Source organism: Pantherophis guttatus, chromosome 5 (assembly GCF_059756535.1).
Source record: "Pantherophis guttatus breed Tessera chromosome 5, ASM5975653v1, whole genome shotgun sequence".
Taxonomy (NCBI): Eukaryota; Metazoa; Chordata; class Lepidosauria; order Squamata; family Colubridae; genus Pantherophis; species Pantherophis guttatus.
Genome location: NC_142067.1, coordinates 131,133,955 through 131,151,906, shown reverse-complemented (window position 1 = coordinate 131,151,906; position 17,952 = coordinate 131,133,955). Strand labels below are relative to the sequence as shown.

Sequence of the window (17,952 nt, the reverse complement as noted above, 5' to 3'; positions counted from 1 at the left end):
TTCCAGGCCATGATACAACCCCAGTGGAACAAGGTCCTCCACCTCCTTGCCACCAGTGGCACTTCCCCCCAGCCTTCGCCCAAAGCCCCACACCAGGAGGCTGAAGCAGACCCCAAGGCGGAATTTCTGCCCTCCTCCAACCTGCACAAAAAGACCCCGAAGGGGCAGACTCTCTGCAGCAACACAAACGTTCATTGCAAGTATCTGGCCCAGGGGCCATCGTTTGAGGACCTCTGATTTAGTGCAATATAAAAAAAATGGAAATAAGTTTTCTGCGGACCACCAAAATTTTCTCATGGACCACCAGCTGGTGACCACCGATCTATATCATCTACTGGTATCTATCTATCTCTATCATCTGTCTGCCTGTCTGGTCCCTTCCAACTCTGTTATTCTATTCTAATCTATATCTATCTATCTCGATGGATGGATGGATGGATGGTTTTTATTCGGAGAATGTATGCGTGGGGGAAGCAACTTGGGCACAGACTAAAAGGGTGGAATGGAAGCGCTGGAGAAATTGACTAAAGCGGCGAATGCAAAAGGCCGCCAGGTGGCGCTCTTCCACCACGATGGCTCCGCCGGAGCTCTTCCGAGGGGGCTGCGGGAGGGATTCAGACACCTGCGGGGGGGGGGAGGGGAGGGGGAGGGGGCTGCCTCCATTCAGGAGGAGCAGGAGCAGAAGGGGGGGAGGGGAGGGGGCCCCTTTATTCCTCGCCCGTGAAGTCGCGGCCTTGGGGTGCCGGAGGGCCAGGAGGGAGCGGGCCCGGGGCCCCCAGAGGCCATCTAGAGGGGCTGGGGAAGCGCCTCCGTCTCCTTCCTCCGCCTCTTCCGCCTTTGCGGCCGGGGAGGCGCTGGGCGATCCGGCCCCGGAAGAGGCGTCGGCGTCGGCGTCGGCGGGGCCTGGGCTCGGGCGGGCATGGAGCGGCTGCCGGCGGGCGCGGCGGTGGCGCTGCGGGGCGGCTGTCCGGGCTCCACCAGCTGCGGGCCCTGGGAGATGCGGGAGCGGCTGGGCGCCGGAGGCTTCGGCAACGTCTCCCTCTACCAGCACCGGGTGAGGGGGGAGGGGAGGGGAGGGGCTGCGGGGGGAGGGGGGCCGCTCTGGAGACCCTTCTTCCCCTCCCCCCCCGGTCCGCCTTAACGCCTCCTTCCCCCCCCTCTTGTCCGCCGCAGGAGTCGGGCGCCCGGCTGGCGGTGAAGGCTTGCCGGCTGGAGCTGAGCGCCAAACACCAGGAGCGCTGGCGCCAAGAGCTGCAGATCCTGCGCAGGTGGGCCCGGGGCCCCTCCCCCCTCCCCTCCCCCGGCCCTTCACTGGGGGGGCCCCTCCCTCCCATCCCCCTCCCAGGGAACCCTCCGGGGGAGGGGCGCCCTCTGGACCCACTCAGGGGAGGGGGGGCTGACCCTCAGGTTGCTTTGCAGCCCCTTTAGGATCCTCCCCAGGCAGTCAAGACCCCCAGCGCCCCCCCCTCCCTCCCTCCTTCCTCGCCCCACAGCAACCACCCCGTGGGGGGGTGGGGGGGGTGGGGGCACCTGGCCAAAGCCAGCCAGCCAGACCTTCTGACTGAGGCAGGACTAGAACTCTGCACCTCCCGCTTTCTCTTCTGGCTGCTCTCTGAGCTGCTCAAAAGCTTCCCTCTCTTTCCTCAGCTTGAACCACCCGAATGTGGTGAAGGCCCAGGACCTGCCAGAAGGCCTGGATTTCCTGGTGAACGACGTGCCCCTTTTGGCCATGGAGTATTGCTCCAGGGGGGACCTGAGGAAGGTAGGAGCCACCGTGGGGCTGGGCTGGGCTGCTGGAGCTCCCCCAGGAAGCCGTGAGGGGCGCCTGGTCCTGCTCTAGAGGCGGCTGGAGTCCCCTTTCCCCCTGAGGACCTCGGGACGAAATCCCGACCGATTTGTCCGTGGCGGAGGAGAGCTCCAACCGTCTCCCGGCTTTAGAAGCAGAGAAAGCTGCTGTGTGGTGCTTCTCCTCTTCGGTGGCATTCTGGGGCTTAAGGCAATCTCTCCTTTGATGCCGGTTACCAATTTTGGGACCCAGAAGCTGAGCCACAGAGCCAAACTCCGATGGCACCAGGAGTCTCCCCTCTCTTACGCTTCGGCCTGTAATTGTGGTTCATTATTTCACTTCACTGAAAGTCAACACTCCTTTTGTTGGCCCAAATATGTTCTCCAACACAGTGCTTCCTAGTAACACGTTTTGTCTTTTGAGCTATATATGTATTGGTTGTTAAATAGAACAATCCTATTAACCTTCGTATTATTACTACCATTACCGTTTTAGCTGCTGAATGCACCTGAGAATTGCTGCGGTCTTAAGGAGAGCCAAATCCTTTCTGTGCTGAGTGACATTGGTATGTCAGCTGTTCTTTTCCATGATAAAGAGATTTAAAGGTGTTTTGTTTCCCCGTCTTCTTATTGTGCCTCAAAGCTCACTCAAAAAGCCAACCAGTTCTGAATGTGTATTAATAATTAGCCTGTATTGGTTTAGACCACAGAAGGGCCTTGGGACAGAGGTTGGGGCATCTTCTGGATTTACCACTGTGGTCAAAATGATGAAAGCAGAATCAGAAAATGTCTCTAATTTTTTTTTTCTAAATGTGTGCATTTTTTTCTTAATTTCAGGGTCTGGCATCCAGTATTTACATGAAAACAGAATCATTCATAGAGATCTTAAACCAGAAAATATTGTCCTCCAGGATGAAGCCGGGAAGGTCAGTGAAACTCCAAGTGTTGCGGCAACAAAGTGTTTAGAAGGCTGCAGTCGATTTTTCCATCAATTGTTCCAAAAATGTGCCACAGAAAGGGGACTCTGCCCAGTCCCCACATCTGCTGGACAGACTTTGCAAGGATTGGTTTGGAGGGAGTTTTGTTGTCATGACACCAGTCCTCTTGAGGAGGAACCTGCCTTTTGGCCTGGGCCTCCCTCATCTTCCCCACCTGCTCTTTTGAAGCACAAGGTGCCCTGGGACAATCACCAGGAGGCCCTGAGTTCTAGTCCCGCCTTAGGCACAAAAGGGGTCTGGGTGACTGGGCAGTCCCCCCCTCTCTCTCTCAGCCAAGCCCACCTCACAAGGGTGTTGTTGTGGTGGAAACAGGTGGAGGAATAAATATTAGGTATGTTCACTGCCTTTAATTAGTTATACAGTCAATAAAGGTGGGATATACAGAAATATCCATAGGTGGTGGCTTGTAGAGCTGGTTCTCCAGCATCTCAAAAGATGTTTCAGCTGTCCTGCTCCTTCCTTCCCTCCCATCTGATCAAAGGAGAGGCTCTCCCTGCCTTTCTCATCCATTTCAGTGGCTGGGTTAGGAAAAAATGGAGGAAACCCCCCCCCCTCACTTCTCAGTTCCAAAAAGAGTGAAGAAGCTTAGGTGAAAACATGACTTGGAATGTGATTTACTTGCCAGATAATCTACAAGATCATAGATCTGGGATACGCCAAGGATTTGGATCAAGGAAGTTTATGCACGTCTTTTGTGGGGACCTTACAGTACTTGGTAAGAGCTGAACACGAATTGCAGTGTGTTGTGTTCTTAACTCTGGAGGTTGATTTTTATCCCAATTTCTGCTCTTTTATTTAAGGCCCCTGAACTCTTTGATAATAACCCTTACTCCATGACTGTGGACTTCTGGAGCCTCGGGACAGTCATCTTTGAGTGCATTACGGGGTTCAGGCCCTTTCTGCACAACCAGCAGCCGTTCACCTGGTAGGTCTCTCTGACTCAGGGGACAAAGGGGCGTGTTTTACCTTCGCCAAAGAGCCGGTTTTGTGTCTCTGCGCAGACAGGGACATCAAGGCAGCCCCGCTCTCTTTAAAGGCCCCAGGAGATAGGATAGCCAGCAGGAAGAAGCCAGGAAGGAAAGAGATTGAGTTCCCTTACAAAATGTTCTTTCTCCATCAGCTGTAGCTCCAGGAAGAGCTATTTTAGGGGGATTAAAGGTATTAGGCACACGACGACCTCTGCTTATTGGAGAGGAATTTCTTTGAATTCATCACGGTGCTCCAATCCTAAGTGAGCCACTGTGCCAGGCACATATCTACACGGATGGATGAAAATACCAATAGGACAGCCACAATTGCACAATGGATGCCCCGGCCTTGTTTAGGTCCATCATCTCTGCTTTTTGGTTGTTATTGTTGATGCCTTCGGGTTCATCTTGACTGCTGGTAACTGCGTGGATTAGTCCCTGCAATTTGGCATTAGGGAGTTGGACCCAAGATGATTTCGAATTTTATTTCTGGCTTCTGGAATACTTCCTATCCCGTTCAATTGTGTGTCATTTGCCAACCTGATATATCGTCCTTCCAGTTCCTCATCCATGCCATGAATGAAATGAAAAAGAACACTGTTCATCCTTCCAGAAGCTTCCATGAGCTTTTTTTCTCTTAGGAGCAGATGCACCTGCTAGATGTATCATGCAGCCCATATTCAAATGTAGGCTTGCTCTGAAGGGCCTTTGTAGACACACACATTTTCATGCAGTTGGCAGCAGGGGAAGGGGGAAGGATTCATAAGGATTTGGATAGGCCCCAAAGGGGTCTTCTGAAGGTCACCCATCCTGCTCCTGCTATGGACATCATCTGTTCCAAGTTACTAACTGTTTTTTAATCTTTTGATCTCCATCCTCCTTGCTCTTTTCCCATAGGCATGAGAAAATCAAGAGGAAAGAGCCCAAGTGCATTTTTGCGTGGGAAGAGATGACTGGGGAAGTTAGGTTTAGTGCTTATTTGCCAACTCCAAACAGCTTGTGCAGGTAACATTCATTCTATCATTTCTCCTTCATTGGTAGAATCCCTCCCTCCCTCTCTCCTTCCTTCCCCTGGGGGAAGAGCCAAGTCCTCATGTCCTTTGCATCTCCAACAGATTGCGGGGGTGGCTAGTCCAATTTCAAAGGGGGAACCTCATTCCAGAAGGTCGAGCAGCAGAGAAAATGACTTTGGGGGTCCCAGCAGATGGCATTGTTTAATCAAAGCGCCCTGGGGTGCACTGATCCTGCCGGATCAAATTCACAAGGCAGAAGCTACGAGAGACGGGTGGTCCTTCAAGTAGCCAGGCCACAGAGTGGGGCAGGATGGTGGTAGCCCGCCTGGTGGGCTTACATTTTCCTTTTGTTTTATGGCTTAGTACAATTGTAGACACAATGGAGCACTGGCTTCAGATGATGCTGACCTGGGACCCCCAGCAAAGGGGAGGCGGAATAGACCCAAACACAAACGGCTACAGATGTTTTCAAGTAATGGAACAGTTGTTGAGTCTGAAGGTAAGTGGGCAGATGATACATTTCGGTTAAAAAGATTAATTACAGTTACAATAAATAAGCTTCCATTTGCTTCTTTGATTGAGTCTTAAAATGCTCAAACTTTGTAATGTCAAGACAAAATATTTGCCCTTGCTCATAGAAAATAAATTAATTGAAACCATTTTCCCAGTACATTTTTATTTTTCGAATAACAGTAACGTGATTGGAAATTGGGACAGCAAACTCTAGTTGTTACCAAAAAAGAAAAAGAACTTTGATCATAGGGTTTTTTTTCCCCCCAATTTTATTTTGAGCATCGTAAGCCTGTCTCTCCTAAATTCACGGAGGGCTGGTGAAAAAATCTTCAAAAATGAACATTTTCAAAGTATTGAGTACTTTGATGTTTCTTTGCGGCGTTTTCAGATTGTCCACATCTTAAATATGACGTCTGCCAAGATCCTGTCGTATTCTCTGAACCCAGAGGAAAGCCTTCATTCCCTGCAAGTTCGAATTGAATCCGACACCGGAATCAGCTCGGGAAACCAGGAGCTGCTCCTGGAGATGGGAAGCTGTTTAGACCCCCGGAAACCAGCCTCTCAGTGTGTCATTGATGGCGTAGTAAGATTCCTTCTCGAATTCTGACAAATGAGGCCTCTTTATTTGCACATCTTTGATAATGATAGTTCATAGCAGTCAGGCAGAACTTAAGAATTTACGTCACACAAATTTCCATAAATTCTGATTTATGGAAATGGTTTGCTGCCACCTGTTTTATGTTCTGTAAGGCTTTTGATAAACAGCTCTGGTAAGATGCATCCTTCTCTTCAACTCCATTTTGGTAGACTATAAAAGGCTGCAAAGTTTTATACTTTAGAAGCACCAGCATAACACGAAGGAGTTTTACATTACACTGTCAGAAAGTTGAGTCAAGGCACTGGACTTATTTTCTTACTGGTTGAGACATTTCTCAATTACATGTTCAGGACTCACATCCTCTTATGAAATAATAAGCAGTCAGAACTTCTATTGAAGGAACCAAAACATCCAAGGAAGGACCAACAGCAGGTAGAAGTCCAGAGAGTTGATAGTTGGAAAAAATGAAGGGAAAAAATGAAGTTGGCTACAGACCAGAGCTGTGAAGGATAATTAAAAAACTTCAAGAGATTGTCCCTAAAAAAGTCAGAAAGATCACAGAGAAAGTACATAGCAATGGCACTTATATACCACTTCATAGTGCTTTCCAGCCCTCTCTAAGCGGTTTACAAAGTCAGCCTATTTCCCCCAACAATCTGGATCCTCATTTTACCCACCTGGGAAGGATGGAAGGCTGAGTCATCCTTGAGCCTGGTGAGATTCTATCTGCCAAATTGCTGGCAGCCGGTGATCAGCAGAAGTAGCCTGCAGTACAGCACTCTAACCACTGCGCCACCGCGGCTCTTCTCACCTTCTGCTCCCATCTCCCAATGTTTCTCCAAGAACCATCTCCAGCACCTGGAGATTTCATCAGAAGGTGTCAAAGATCTTTCTATTCGCTGTACCTTCTTTCGTGGGTAGAAAAGGCCTTTTTAAATCTTGGCCTTCGTCTTCCCCTTCCTTCTCTCTGATCTCTCCTGTGTCGTCCTTTGTGCCGCCTGGCAGATACAGGAGCTTCCCAGAGTTGTTAAGGCAGCAGGACTGCAAGGACCCCACTGGTGTGGGCCCTGTCCCAGTGGCTTCAGAAGAAAAGCCCTGGCTTGTGGCATTTTACCAAAGATCCTTTTGTTTGTTTGTTTTGCTAACCCTTTGTGGTTTCCTTTATTTATTCTTTCCTCAAAAAATGACTAAGAGGGTTAGGGTTAGCGATTCAGCGATAGACTGAACTTATCATCCAAGCTAAACTCTTCAAAAAAGCAGATATGTATTATTTTTCTGGTGTAAGAGAGAACAGACTGGATCTCACAGATTTCCTCTCCTTGTTGGCTCAAGCTTTCTTTGTTTTGGAAGAATAAGTTAGTGTTTGCAAAGAGGAAGGCATCTTTGCACCCCTTAGTGCAAGAACTGGAAATGTTTGTTAGTCATTTAAATAAATCGCCTAAATCAGAACTTAGCTTCTTCCAGCTCCTTTTTTAAGACTTGTAAAATAAATTAAATCATTAACAGAATTTTTCACTCTGTGAGTGTGTATATATTTCATATATGTATGAGTTTATTCATTTATTCTTGCATGTTATTACTGTTTATCTGGATTATTGGTACTTTCTCAAGGTTTGCAAGGAAATGTTTTAATAATTTCTCTTCTTTACCAGAAAGGCTGGGATAGCTACATGGTATATTTATTTGATAAAAGCAAAACTACATATGAAGGCCCTTTCGCTTCTAGGACGCTTTCTGACTGTGTAAATTATATTGGTAAGTTTGTCTCAGTTTAGTAATAATTATTAGTTATTCTAAGATTTGGCTGCATGTTTTTCAGGGAAAAACATTCTGTAATAAGGATCTTTGAGTCCTTATTAAAATATCAAAGTATAAAAAATACTAGCACTAAATCAGTCAGAAGAATGTAATGTACAAGCTTCCTCCTGCCCCATTCTTCGTTTTCTTTGAATTTGTAAACAATTATGTGCAAATTGTAAATATTGCAATCAAAGTTGCAAAAATATGTCATGTTCAACTCCCTGATAAGCAGGGGTTGTGTCAGCTTTGGTTCCATCATGAATATTCTTAAATTCAGTGTCTCCCTCCCTCCTCTCTTTCCCTTTTTATGACTTCCAGTTTTTAATATACTAATAAGGATGGCCAAATTTTCCCCTCTCAGTAAAGGACAGCAAAATTCAGCTGCCTGTTTTCCAGCTTCGGAAGATCTGGGCTGAAGCCGTGCACTACGTCATTGGCCTGAAGGAAGACTACAGCCGCCTCTTCCAGGGCCAGAGAGCTGCCATGTAAGTCCCAGGTGACCCCGAGGAAGAAGTGCAGCGGTGGGAAAGGCTCAGACGAAGCAGGGCTGCGAGATCTGATTAGCAGCCCTTCCGCACCTTCCTGTGGCCCCCAGTGATAGGTAGGAGTGTACATTGGGGAGTCCCAAATAGCATTGTAGCAATAGCACTTAGACTTATATACCGCTTCACAGTGCTTTACAGCCCGCTCTAAGAGGTTTGAGAGTCAGCATCTGGCCCCCAACAATCTGGGTCCTCATTTTACCAACCTCAGGAGGATGGACGGCTGAGTCAACCTTGAACCGGTCAGGATCGAACTCCCTGGCGGTGGGCAGAGTTTAGCCTGCAATGCTGCATTCTAACCACTGCGCCACCAGGGCTCTCTATCCATGTATGTTTATGTGTAGTTATGACAGAGATTAATGCAAATTTCTCTTTATCCCAATCTCTAGGTTGAGTCTTCTGAGGTACAACACCAATTTAACCAACAGGAAAAACAACATGATCTCAGCATCACAGCAACTGAAAGCTAAGCTGAATTTCTTCCAGCAAAGTATCCACCTCGACTTGGAACGATACAGCGACCAAATGACCTATGGAATCTGTAAGCCTTTGGCCAGTGATGGCCCCAACATGCTGATTAGCTTTTGGGGAGGCTGCCTGCGCAAGGTCATTCCTCTCTCACACACCCGGCTTCTCTGGGGGCCTGACATGCTTGTTATTGGGATCAAACCGAATCTTATAACTGAAACTGTTTATCAGCCAGTTCATCTTCCTAACATCTACATCCTATAGGTTTCCTAAATACAGAACTCCAAATTCTTGTTTTCTACCTCTTTCTTGTCTGAAATGTACAAAATATGTTAAATTTCCAAAATTCATCAGTATAACTACTTCTGTTTTGGAGCATTGTTTGTTTCTAAACAGGTGTTGCTCATTTTCAGAGAACATGGTGTCTGTAAATTAACTCCAGTCTATTTCTTTAAGCCTCAGAGAAAATGTTAAAAGCTTGGAAAGACATGGAAGAAAAAGCTTCCCTGTGCGAAAAGGTACGGGCCAAAACCAGAGTGTCTTGTTTTAGACCTATGACTTTCATTGTTCTCGTCCCCATCATCCTTCCTAACAGTTTTTAATTCTGAGATAGTATCTTAATCCGAGTATAGAAAAAATAGGAAATTAATCAGACATAAATAATTAAAAATGAAGATAGGAAAGTGGTGAAAAACTTTCCATTATCCGAAGAGCATTGCTTTTAACCCACATTTATTGTTACTGTTACCAAATGTATATTTTTAATTCTGAGACGGCACCTCACGTGTAGGGAAAGAATAGGAAGCTAATAACAACTAAGCACCCCTTTCTTCTTCTGCCTTTCATTACCACTAATATTGAGACGATCCTCAAATAAAGTCTCCTAATTTAGTGTGCTCAGCCATTGCCATTCTGGATGGAGAGGAAAATTCTCCCACCATTGTCTCTCTGCCGTTAACTTAGACATAACCTTGAGTCTGTGAGGAAAATGTTCTGTTTTTCCAAGGTTTCTTAAATTGAGAACATTCACATTTCCCCCATTTTTACTGTTTATTATTCAAAATTTAGGCCATCTAGCCCTACCTGCTACTTGGTGTGGATGTTTCTCTACCTTAGCAATAATTAAGAACCTTGGACTTCAACTCCCAGAATTCCTCAGGCAGGAATTCTGGGAGTTGCAGTCCATACATCTTAAAGTTGCCAAGGTTGAGAAAGGCAGCTCCAGGGCATCTCCAGCAAATAACCATCCAGCTTCAGTTAGAAACTCTCGAGCGAAGGAGACGCCATGCGGCAAATCCTTTTATTCTGTCTGACGAGAAGAAGACACCCAGTTAGGTGATTATTCAACACGAAAAATAAAATCCCAAAGTTATCTTCAGTCTGTCAGAGAGGGAATTTTATTTCTCCTTTGCAGGTGGCAGATATCGGCTCCCTGGATGAGCAGATCATGGCGCTGCACACCGAAATTGTGGAGCTGCAGAGAAGCCTCCACGTGCGACGTCAAAACGATGTAATGGAAAATCTGTAAGAAAACAAACTTTTCTCATTGTGCCACTGACTTAGCAGGAGGAGGCCTTCCTATTTAAGCTCTACTAAGCATCGTTAATAGCACCCTAGCTAATAAACCTGGCATGTGCCCCAAAATGTTATAAGTAAATGTACCGACCAACAGGCAGCTGGAGACCGAAAATGTTTATCTCTTGATTTGGCCACTCTGAGTCTTCTCTGACTAGGGTCACCCACAAACACTGCCCCCATAATCCCCTGCCTCTCATGCGGGGGCAGTTCCATGTTGCCAGCCTTCTCTGCTTGGCTCTTGGGAGCAAGAGGCCAACATCCAGTGGCAGGAAAGGCTGAGGTCATCTGATGGATGACCGAGAGACAAAGGAATGGCCGTCAGTGTAACAGACACGAATTGGAAAGTTGAAAGGCAGAGAGAGCTATGTTTGTTATCAGCTTATGACCAGTTGCTTGGCAATTGTTGGAGGTGACCACAGACCTCCCGGGTGGGGGGGGGGAATGGATGGATATATGACTGGCCCACGCAGTGGTCACTTCACCACCACTGCAAAATAGGTCATAAAATCAGGTCAGTCTCCTGGACTTGGGTGACCCGATTTACAACTGTCATGAGTTATGACAGAGATGGGCAGGCTCCATTACAGTTGTAACTCAAAGACTACCTCTGTTTAAAAAAGGATCCAGTATTTATAGTTTTAAGAGTTCTTGAATGAAAGGTGGAACTCTGTGCCTGCGTATTCCTTTTTTGGTGAGTTGCAATGTTGAAACCCACCATGGTGCTATTAAGAGGCCCACTGATTTGGTCTGAGGGGAAAGCTGAAAGTTTGGCTGAGTTGAGTGTATTAAACATTTACAAACAAAACATCATCCAGCCTTAAGAGGATCACTTTTATGGTTGTGCTGCTGCTTCTCCTAATTACACAATTGTTCCTGGACAGAACTATAACGATTTTAAAGATCTTCCTTTTAAGATCTAGCAGATCAAATATCCCACCGTTTTATTGAGAGTAAACACTTTTAAACTCCCACTCTTACTAACAGAAGTTAGTCCCCATTTGTTACGTCTGCATTTCTACACCTTATGAGGCCCTGGCCTTTACTAAACCCTCGCCCCAAAGGGGAAGGAGGGGGGGAATCGTGCTTACAATTGCCGCATCTCTCCACAGGGAACAGAGAGCCATTGAACTCTACAAGCAGTTGAAATCAAGGCCTCCAGGTACGTCGTTCTCACAGGGAACATGCAACAGGCCCGGAAGAGAGAGTGGCCGTAAGCAGAAACTTTGCAAAGGCGCCTGAATAGATGGGCTCAGCATCTTTTGGGAACACAAAAGATTTGCTACAGCTCATAAAAACAAAATTTTTATGAGTTGAATCTCTGCCTCTTTTTCATGTTACGTCTTTCTTTAACGCTTTTCTAACCTTGTACGGTCATTTCTAGCTGTTTCTGCTTCGAGGGTAAAAATGTAGAATATACAGGCTGTTCCTTTGGTGATGCTATTGACTTATATCTAGTCAGATACCTCGTTATTCTCTTAAATGGAGCTTTAGCAGTCTCTGGAGCACTTTGGGTTGAGGAAATATTAAAAGGTACAATATTGGAAATCTTGTTCGATGACAACAAAATTTTACAGTCCTGTAAAACTAGGATACTAGGATTTCTGATGTATCCAAACAGTTAAAAATATATTATTCTCGTTATTAATGCTAGTTTAAAGTGTATGGCTTTTCTTTTGAGGTAAAATCTGATGGTCAAATGCTTTTTTTATGTGGAGGAAGTTTCATATTTGGAGAGATAATATCTCTTTCAGACCACGTATACAGTGACAGCACAGAGATGGTGAGGATCATCGTCCAGACAGTCCAGAGTCAAGACTGGGTCCTCAAGGAGCTCTTCAGGCACCTCAGGTAATCAGGCAGGCACACCTGCGACCCACCCCAGCTCTCCTTTTCCAGTCCCCTTCAGTGCCCAGGTAGCGGGATGGCCAGGATCCAAGGAACTTCACTTGGACTTTGGTTTGCTTCACCTTTTGCCTTGGTTCTTCCTTAAAAAAAATACTAAAAATGTGGAACTAATCCTTTCCAGTGTATTTCTAGTTGATCAAAGCTTGTTCATAGTTTCAAAACACGCTTCCTTAAATTGATTATCTGTATCTTGCAAGCGAAACAAGCCTCTTTGGAAAAGGCTGGCTCTGAAACCCCCAGTGGACATTCCAGGGGCCCAAATTGGCTGCAGGGAATGCAGGATGTCCAGGGTTGCAAGGCAACTATAACAGGTCCTCTCGGAGAAATGGCTTACAAAAACATTTTATCATTGGCATATTTTCCATTTTATTGCCAAAACAGAGAATTCGTTTTTTTAAAAAACATTGCTGGAAATGATAGACTGAGTTTATATATACCATACAATTTCATTCAAGTTATAGTATGTTAACTCTGTTACTAATTTTAGCTTAATTTTAATAATGAATTTAGGTTCTTAATGTGGTTTATTTATTTCTTTATTACTAGTTAATGATATTTTAGAAAGCTATTGCTTACGTGACTTATTTTAATTCCTGATTTACTTAGCTGAATTATTTATCTGTCTTTTATTCTTTTTTTCATGTGTTCTCTTGTATTTGTTCTTCATGCATTTTCTTTAAAATGTTCAATAAGAGAAAAAAGCCAACAAGCAGTGAAACGGGCCACTCTAGTCGTGAAGCTCCAAAACACCTTAATTTCTCTTCAAGAGAGTGGCAGTAATTGTTACTGTTTCTGGGAGGGAAACAGAGTCTGAGAAAGTCTTTTATTACTGAAAAGGTGGCTAAGCACTGAGCCAAAACATTTGTGTGAAAACAATGGAAAAAGAAGGAGATTGGAGGAAGATTAGCTAGAGAAATTACTCTGTCCACTCTTTGGCTGTTATGGAGGCCACAGAATCCGTAAAAATATTCCTGAATTTGCCCTCGATTTGCTCTGGATCACCTAGTACAAGGGTGTCAAACGCAATTTCATTGAGGGCCCCATCAGGGTTGTGTTTCACCTCGGCGGGCGTGGCCATGGCCGGGGGGGGGGAGCATGACCATCTCGACATGACTCATTGAGGCTCCGTTTTCAACTGCGCCAGCCTCCTCCGGCCCTCTGCCAGTGAAAAGTGAGCTCAGGAGGGCTACATGCGCCTGCCCGCCCCCCTCCCCCCCAGTTCCGTTTTCACTGGCAGAGGGCTGCAGGAGGCCAGCATGGCCAAAAATGGAGCCCAGGTGGGCCCCACACAGCGCCCCAGAGCTCCATTTTCACTGGCAGAGGCACTGCGGGCCAGTCCTTCCCTGTTTCCAGGGTGGGCCCTCAGGCCAGATCAAAGCACCCTGCGGGCCTTGAGTGTGACACCCTGACCTAGTACCAGTGTTGAGGGAAAGGATCGTTGCCTGCCTTCTAACCATCTCTTTTCTTTTCGAATCACAGCAAATTGCTGGGCTGCAAACAGAAGATCATTGACTTGCTTCCCAGCATCGATGTGGCTCTGAACAGCATCAAGGAGGCCGACAATTCAGTCATGCAAATGCAGGGGAAAAGGCAGAGAGAAATCTGGCATTTGCTGAAAATAGCTTGCGTAAGGATGTGGCTCAACCAGGCCACGTTGATCAATATCCAATGCCACCCATCAACCTTACATTATAAATAAGTCTTCCATTTGTCTATCAGTTGGGCGACATTGCTAACATATAAGAGGAGTTTGGTTCAAATACTAGCCTAGACTGGTGTCTGATGGTTGAGAGAGAGAGAGACTGTCTCACAATGTGTCTCTCAGAAATATTCGGCCAATTTTCTCCCCAGAATTCAGGGGTTTCGTTGTACCTCACCCGGAAAAGCTGAGTACAGATTTGGACAACACGGGGCATGGCAGGGTGGGCCACTCTTAAGATCCCATTTTATATCCCTAGTGTCAGCCCTTCAACCTGCATTTACTCTAGTGCTGACATAAGAAGGAGAAGCGGAGGCGTCTGGAAAGGGACGTTTGACTTTTCACCTACTTATTTTCCCTGGAGATAATATCCCCTAGGAGATGGGATGGGAGGGGGGAAATTCCTTTGAGCTGGAGTAGATTAGGGGTAGAATGATTTGGAAGATGGCCAATGAGTGCAGGGGAGTGGGGAACGGAAAGGGAGGGTTTTGGGGCTGGACGTCAGTGTTGGCTTCGTTTGGAGTTAGGTTAGAATGTCGTGCTTAATAAATAGGAGTTTTTCTTCAAAGATTTGGTTTGAAATGCAATTTATCTGAGACGACCTCGAAACTTGACACCTAGATTAGGCAGGGCAAAAACATTTTGAGCACAGAAACGTTTGAAAATTTGGGTGTGGCTGATTCTGATGATATTCAGATGTCAACCAGCCCCATCCTTGTGATTGGTCATCTCAACATCACCTGCTGAATGTCAGCCGTGAGTGGATTTGCGCTGTTCTGACGCCCTCATTTCCCACAGCTGTTTAAGGCTTGAGAGCCTCACCATATCGGCCACCCTCTTGGCCGTGGTCGCAAGACAGAGCTACCCAGCAAGCTCTAATCCCAGTCAGTTCATTCAACCTTTGAATGCCAGCAGTACAGCAGCCGAGTGCAGCTTATACGTTTTTCATCTTCAGGTGTCCAGAAGGAAACGGCACACCGTTGATGCTGCTGATGGGGGGGAAAGTTACTTAACGCTCTGAATGCTGCTGTCCAGAGTTTCATGTATACCAAACAACTCCAGAGTTTGGTCTCTTGGACCAGTTGGGAATAAATGCAGGACGCAGGTAACTCTGCTAAAGGCCTGCATGTCTATTCTAACACCACCTATTTTTCCTTTTCCTTGTAGACTCAGAGTTCTGCTCGATCGGCCAGCTCCAGCGTGGATGGTCCGGTCCCGTCTTCTGTGCCCGCCTGGCTCTCCCAAACTGCACCGGCCAATGTGCTGCAGGCATTGCCTTTCATGGAAGTCTCTAGAAACACGTAAGAGACGGGGGAGGGGCTCTTCCTCCCTGCTAGATATCCTGCCTCAAAGCTGGCAGTTGAACTCCCGCCAGGAAATGCAGCACTTCATTAAACAAACCATTTAGCGAAGAAGGCAACATACAAATAGAAGAGCTTTCATTTTTAACAACGTCAAAGAGCCATATGCTCCGAATGCACACTTAATAGAATAAAGAACATCTACCACCTGACATGAAATTGAAATTTAAAGGAAAAAAGAAAAGAATGCTTGAAAATAGGTCACCATTTAAGACCATAACTGTGGGCTTAATTGCAGTTGTAAATCTGAGGATAATTGTAATTCATATCGCAAAATTTCATCCTCCCAAAAGGAAAGACCTGGGATTAGGATTGCTGAAGAGAAGGAAACACCCCTGATTTTGATTCGTGTATTTAAATAGTTTCCCTTCTTGTTGGGAGTAGCTGGAATAGAGAGCAGCCATCTTTGTTCTTTTCTTGACAGGTTGAATTTTGCACATTTGTTAGAAGAAAACCTAAGCTATCTTGACAGTTTTAGCGCCGTTATACACGAAGCGAGACACAACCAAAATAGCAGCATGATGGTGAGTTGAAGCCTCCCTTCGACACTCATACTTTTAATAAATAATTCACTTATTAAGAAGAAAAGACAGCTTGGAAAGTAGGTTATTCACTAATTCAGCAAGAGAAACTCGTCTACTTTAGAAGAAAATGAAGATATCCAAGCAAAAACTTTGCATAAGCATTTTGGTAAGGAAGACATTTGATGCTTCCTTCCACTTGATCTTATGTGAAGAATTCTCCATGAGTTTCCTCCAGGGAATTTTGCAGCTGGGTGGGATGCAGTGAACGGGGTGATCAGTCCTATCCTGTGAGTAAAAGGGAATAATAAAAGTGAATTGTACACTATCCGGTCCTTTTAATATGGCCAGCAGTGGGGAAAACACAATTCTCTTTATTTGGCCTGCAGGTATTTTAGGTGTCCTCTTTTGTGCAAGAGGACTGTTCAACAGTAAAGAAAACACAGAGATTGTTCCTCAATTACTAGTTTGAATTTCAGACCATTTTATATCGATTACTGCATAACAACACAGGGAGCCCTTCAGGTTATTGCCTTGTTTTCTTTTGCAGAGTCTCGACTGGAGTTGGCTGGATTAGAGTGTCTGATGTTGCACATCTTTATTTGCAAAAATGGGCCTTTTAACTTAAAATACCTCTTTCCTTTTAATTAAAGAAGGACCCAGATCGAAGATTTTGCATCTTTATCCAGTTCTGGAGGTTTTGGACAAGTGGCCCTGCTTTTCCCTCTAAAGCATCACAGATAGAACATCTCCCATCACAGGATCTGTAATGCACTGTAATTAAATACCCCTCAAAAGACACACATCGTGTTAAGGCAGAAATCACGAAAGATGTAAAATAAATCATCTGTTATGTATATATTAATAGAAGAGAATATATGTAGCTCAGGGTTGAACTGTGAAGTCTTTGGCACTCTCTGAGTTTGTTTTCTTAACAGACGTTTCGTTACCCAGTTAGGGAATAGCATCAATGATTCACTTACGATGCTACCTAGTTGGGCAAACCCCACCATCTCTAGCACTGATGGTGTTACCTAGTTTGGTAATGAAACATCTTCAAGCAAATAACCAAACTCGGAGAGCCCCATGACTCCATATAGTTTATTACACACCTTGTGAATTGTTCTCTTTTGTGTGATCCTTGCGGAAATTATTCATAGTATATTTCTAATGAACAACATTGGGAGTATTTTGTAATATATTAAGCAACTTTTTTTGTTTTCACTTTGAAAATATCTGACACTTGTCCTCCACCTAAAAACAATAGCTTACAAATGTCACAAATAAAATAATCTCAACCAGTAAGAAATCAGCTTGAGTCTTTTATGTTTTTGTCAAACCATCTGTGAATAAAAATAAGCTAAATAGTTATCTTAATATTGAGAGTAATTTTGCAAAACTCTGCCATGTTGACTTTATGGGAAATAAGAATGTCTAGCACTCGTCCCACCAGATATTACCCTGAGGTTCATGGCAGTCGAGGGTGGCTAACCCAGAGGGAGTAATTAAAGTACCAGGCTAGAAACTGGGAGAAAGTGAGTTCTAGTCCCACTTTGGGCACCAACCAAGCCTGCTGAGTGACCCTGAGCCAGTCACTGTCTCAGCCCTAGGAAGGAGGCAATGGCAAAACACTTCTGGGAAACCATGCCAAGAAAACGGCAGGAGCTTCTCCGGACAGTCTCCACAAATAGAATCTAAAGTTTGGGGGGGGGGGGGGTGAGTGAAAGGAAGAAATTCAAGCAGTGTTACAAAACACACACCTTGAACTATATTTAAGAAGCTTATGGGATGATTGTCATATGATATCTCTGTATACTTTGTGGCAGTGAGGGGCTGCTGGAAAAGCCCCATTGGGTGTCAGCCCTGCGAGGTAGGCCAGCCAAGCAGCACTCCCAGAAGAACCGGCTCTGGCTTTACTGTAAGGTTACATTAACAAAATATCTTGCAAGCCTGAAAAGACATTCCTCCCCCCGCTTCCCCACCCCACCCCAAAAAAAAACACTTTTACAACCGCAGAAACTAGGCAGGGAAGCTCCTGGGAAGCTTGTAAGTGGCCTTTGTGTGGCCCCGGATGCTGCAATGATTGTCAATACGTAGCAGTTCCAAAGAACCCAACATTTTGATCATGGGGACCCTGCAACGGTCATAAGTGCTAAAGTCACTTTTTTCACTTTGAACAGTCATTAAATGAATGGCCTTAAAT

General features: G+C 45.5%; 1 protein-coding gene across 1 annotated transcript; it reads left to right on the top strand.

Moving 5' to 3' along the window:
- The first annotated feature begins 616 nt into the window (after positions 1–616).
- On the top strand, positions 617–17,058 carry CHUK (component of inhibitor of nuclear factor kappa B kinase complex). Its single transcript, XM_060682522.2, has 21 exons — positions 617–1,054; positions 1,174–1,268; positions 1,648–1,762; positions 2,282–2,351; positions 2,623–2,711; positions 3,409–3,498; positions 3,584–3,708; positions 4,649–4,756; positions 5,128–5,263; positions 5,666–5,860; positions 7,528–7,630; positions 8,037–8,160; positions 8,607–8,758; positions 9,142–9,203; positions 10,100–10,209; positions 11,373–11,422; positions 12,015–12,111; positions 13,648–13,795; positions 15,035–15,168; positions 15,653–15,752; positions 16,300–17,058. Exons 1-21 carry the CDS (start codon positions 920–922, stop codon positions 16,324–16,326), a joined length of 2,265 nt encoding a protein of 754 aa, XP_060538505.1. The 5' UTR covers positions 617–919; the 3' UTR covers positions 16,327–17,058.
- Positions 17,059–17,952: the final 894 nt, after the last annotated feature.